The following is a 3,781-nucleotide window of genomic DNA, read 5'->3' as shown; positions in this document are numbered from 1 at the left end:
TCAAAGTCATACATACATAGATGATAGCCAGCTCCTTCTGCAATGCTGATTCTATGTTTCCAGTAAGCTCTTACTCTTATTTAATTTCAAATATAAAATTATTTTATATTATTATTATTATTTTTTTTTTGCATTTTTATTATCTTCTTTTGTTTCATGATAAAGACCATGTTAATAAGTGGGGCTTCTCATTATTGTTCTAGGAAATATTGAGAAATTTTTATGTTCAAAAATCAATGTTGGAGTGTTTTGTTTTTAAGGTTCTAAAATCTAAATACTCATCGTTCTAGCTACTTGAATCACTCAAGAATGTATGATCAGAATTGTTCTCTTTCCTAAGTACACATGCAATAAATGAGTGGTTGGGTTTTATATTTATTTATTTATTTTATTTTTAAATTTTTGCACCCCCAAACACCAAAAGCTAAACGCAAACTCTGAGCTTTCTCTCTCTGGAATACTCCTTGTCTTATTGTGTGATTTATTTTAATTGCTCATGTGTCAATTGAAGATATAGTATCCTTTTAACATTAGTAAAACAAAGTAGTTGGGATGATTTTATACGCAAACATTAGATTCACTTGTTCACATTAATTTGTGTAATGTGTCTGTGCAATGTATACGTGTGTGACAGTGGAAAATAGTATTCACAAATGTTCTTTTGTCAAGAATATCAAAAAACAAAAAATAAAAAAGTTCTTTTGTCAAAGATCACAAATGGTGGGTCCACCATATATTGTTTTTGACATTTGAGCTTCTTCTTGGCAACAACACAAAGTTAAAAAAAAAATTAAAAATATAAATAAACAATAATAATAAACTTTTTTGGTATGGTGACTACAATTATTAATTATTATGATCTTTGACAAACTTCATTGCAAGCTGTGAGTAGTTTTCTGAGCCGTTGAATTATGTGGATCAATGTTTGTGATAGTGAATTGGGTGATGTGTGATGACCCTTTGGCCCTTTTCAAAAGAGTTTTTTCATGTGTGGTTTGAATTGAATGCATGGCTGCTTCATTTTTTCTTTGGCTGTTCTATGTTGCCTTATAGTACTCTCTATAGCATCATGACAATGGGGGCCACTTTGATTTTTTGGGTATGGTGTAGCTGTTGCCTGCTAATGTTTCCAAGTTTATCAACTATTTAATGAATGCTTTATTATTATTATTATTAAAAAGAAACGGAAAGAAAAGAAAAGAAAGAAAAAGAAAAAGGGGGGGGGGCACCGATTATGACATTGTTTGTCTTTGAAAAGTGGGAGGAATGAGGGTTATTCTGACCAAAAAACATTGCATTTTTTATGATATATTTGTAGATATATGAGACTTTGATCTTATTATTATTATTATTATTATCATTGCATGCATGCTATGCTGGATTTGAATAAAACCTTTTAAATAAACTATGGTAGGGAATTTTGTTCCCTCCATTGGTGGAGAATGATAAACTTCCATTATGTTATGGCATTAATTTGGCTCTGATTCTTTTAAAGTCATGATATGCACTTCATGCTTTTTCCACTTTCATCTCTTTTGAATGTGCAAAATAATTTTTGAATTTTTCTACATGTATATTTTAGCTAAAATAAGTGTTCCCTTGAGCTTAGGTTATGTCTAATTGGCCCATGTGTTTTTCTATATGTGAAACTTTGAAATCCTAGATTTGATTAAATATATGTTATTTTTGTTAATAATTGATGAAAAAATATGTTAACATGGATGATCTGCACATTTGGAAAGATTTAGTGAATTACTTTGCATATGTTTTTAAATTTATGAGTAGAAACATGCTCATGGTGGAAATGTCTGGGGCTGAATTGCAATTAATCCTTTCAATACTACCACTAATATTGATTTATTAATTTTTTTTAAATCATTTCCTTAATTTATGAGTTCAAGTAGAATTGCATAGTTGTTTTTAACCAAAAGTAGTGTTGTACATTTCAGGGCAACTCAATGTGCATTTGATAGTTCCTTTTATACTTAATTTTTGTCTTCAATTTCTTCAATGGTGATTGAATCTGATAATGGGACACAAAAGGAGCCCATGTTCTGTTGACCAAAGCAGTTATACTTCTATTGAATCTAAAAGGCAAAAGGCTAATGATTTATCAATCACCACAAAGGTTTCTTTCTTTCTCTCTTTTTAATCCTTTTATTATTCTTAGCTCTTGGCATCACTGTATTATTCTCTGTTGCTCTTTACAATATCCAAGCTTTAATTTACATTTTGAAGTTTTCAATGGGAAGCCACAATGGTCATAGTGTATGAAAATTAGAAATGCATTGAACAATTTCATTCCTTGATTTAAAGTAGTGATATATCTATGATTTTTGTCATTGATACCGAACTTCCTTTTTATATTTCCTATTGTTTCTGTGAATAGGAGAGGAAGGAGAAGCTTAGTGAACGAATCGTTGCATTGCAGCAGCTTGTTTCACCATATGGCAAGGTATACATGTTTGAAGCTTCATTGATGTTTTATGTAGCATATTTATGAGGCTATTATGCTTATTTATTTGCCTTGTAATGCAAGAATAATAATAATAATAATAATAGTAATGCAATAGTACTTTTTTTCAGTTATTCGATATTATTATTATGCGCCTGTTAAAGTTTTCAACAAATTCAATTGTTCCAAGTTTCTACGAGTCTAAAGGTATCCATAATTTTCACTGCAGACAGATACATCTTCTGTCTTAGAGGAAGCAATGCAATACATAGGTTTCCTTCATAAACAAGTTAAGGTTTGGACATTCTTTCTAAATTGTTCTGAAATTATTATCTTCATAGTATCTTGGCAATTATTTCATGCACAACCTACATGCATGCCATACATTATTAAGACCTAAATTAAGCTGTGAAGTTTCTGTTTCTGATGTAAATTTCTTGATCACATACTTCAAAAACATGTTTCAGCATTCAGCAAAGATATTTTTCATTCAGTGAATCTGTGACCATTGCATGCCATATCTAGTGACATTTCGGACACAATTTCCTTTGCAAACTCGGAACATGACTTGTGAATTGTGATCTTATGCAAATAAATTTTCTTCCTTTTAAACAGCTTCTTAGTGCCCCGTACCTCGAGAGTTCGGCGGCAACCAAGGATCCGGTAAGCATAACACGAACACTTTGGTCAGTCACACATACAACGAACAATTCCGGCATCAAATATGGTTATAACAGAATTTGTGATTTCTTCTTTAGGGTCTGGAGCCATGCAGCCTGAGGAGCAGAGGGTTATGTCTTGTTCCTGTCTCACTAACAATTGGAGTTGCTGAGAGCAATGGTGCAGATATCTGGGCTCCCATCAAGACCACCACCTCGCCGCCGAAATTTGAGAAGGAGGCCGCCCAATTTCAGTCATAAATTTGGTCAGCTAAGCAGCCTAAAGGAGGTTGTAAATTGCTATGCTCCCTATGTCAGTCTAGGTGGAATCATGGTAGCTATAATATATAATATATAGTTAAAGTATTAAAAGAAAAAAACTTGGTCAAGCAGCTGCTCCATGCCTTGAAGATTTTAAGCGGGTGATGGGGTATAAGCTTTTTAATTTAAGGCATATATATGTAATCCTTAATTCACTATGCCGATTAGTTAAGTGTATATTTGAAAGTTCTAGCTGTATAATAATTATTCCATGTACTGATTAGCTTAATGAAAGTCTTCCCTAGATTCAATGGAAGGTAAAAATATATAATATTGTGTGTTCGTGTATTTATCTTCCATCCATAAGATGGTTATTAGCGGATTGAGATTATCTATCTTACTTTCG

The 3,781-nt window shown here is 32.0% G+C and overlaps 1 protein-coding gene across 1 annotated transcript in view; it reads left to right on the top strand.

Annotated features, from left to right (window-relative positions):
• LOC107469588 (transcription factor bHLH153) overlaps positions 1-3,723 on the top strand; it is a gene marked incomplete in the record, with an annotated part of 4,122 nt that extends 399 nt beyond the window's left edge. The window contains 5 exon segments of the mRNA XM_016088966.3: positions 2,030-2,128; positions 2,390-2,455; positions 2,685-2,750; positions 3,071-3,118; positions 3,214-3,723. Coding sequence (XP_015944452.1) covers positions 2,030-2,128; positions 2,390-2,455; positions 2,685-2,750; positions 3,071-3,118; positions 3,214-3,375 — 441 coding nt within the window.
• Between the last annotated feature and the right edge of the window lie 58 nt (positions 3,724-3,781).

The sequence above is a fragment of the Arachis duranensis genome, chromosome 10, assembly GCF_000817695.3.
Source record: "Arachis duranensis cultivar V14167 chromosome 10, aradu.V14167.gnm2.J7QH, whole genome shotgun sequence".
Lineage (NCBI taxonomy): Eukaryota > Viridiplantae > Streptophyta > Magnoliopsida > Fabales > Fabaceae > Arachis > Arachis duranensis.
This window is presented reverse-complemented; position numbering and strand designations above follow the sequence as displayed.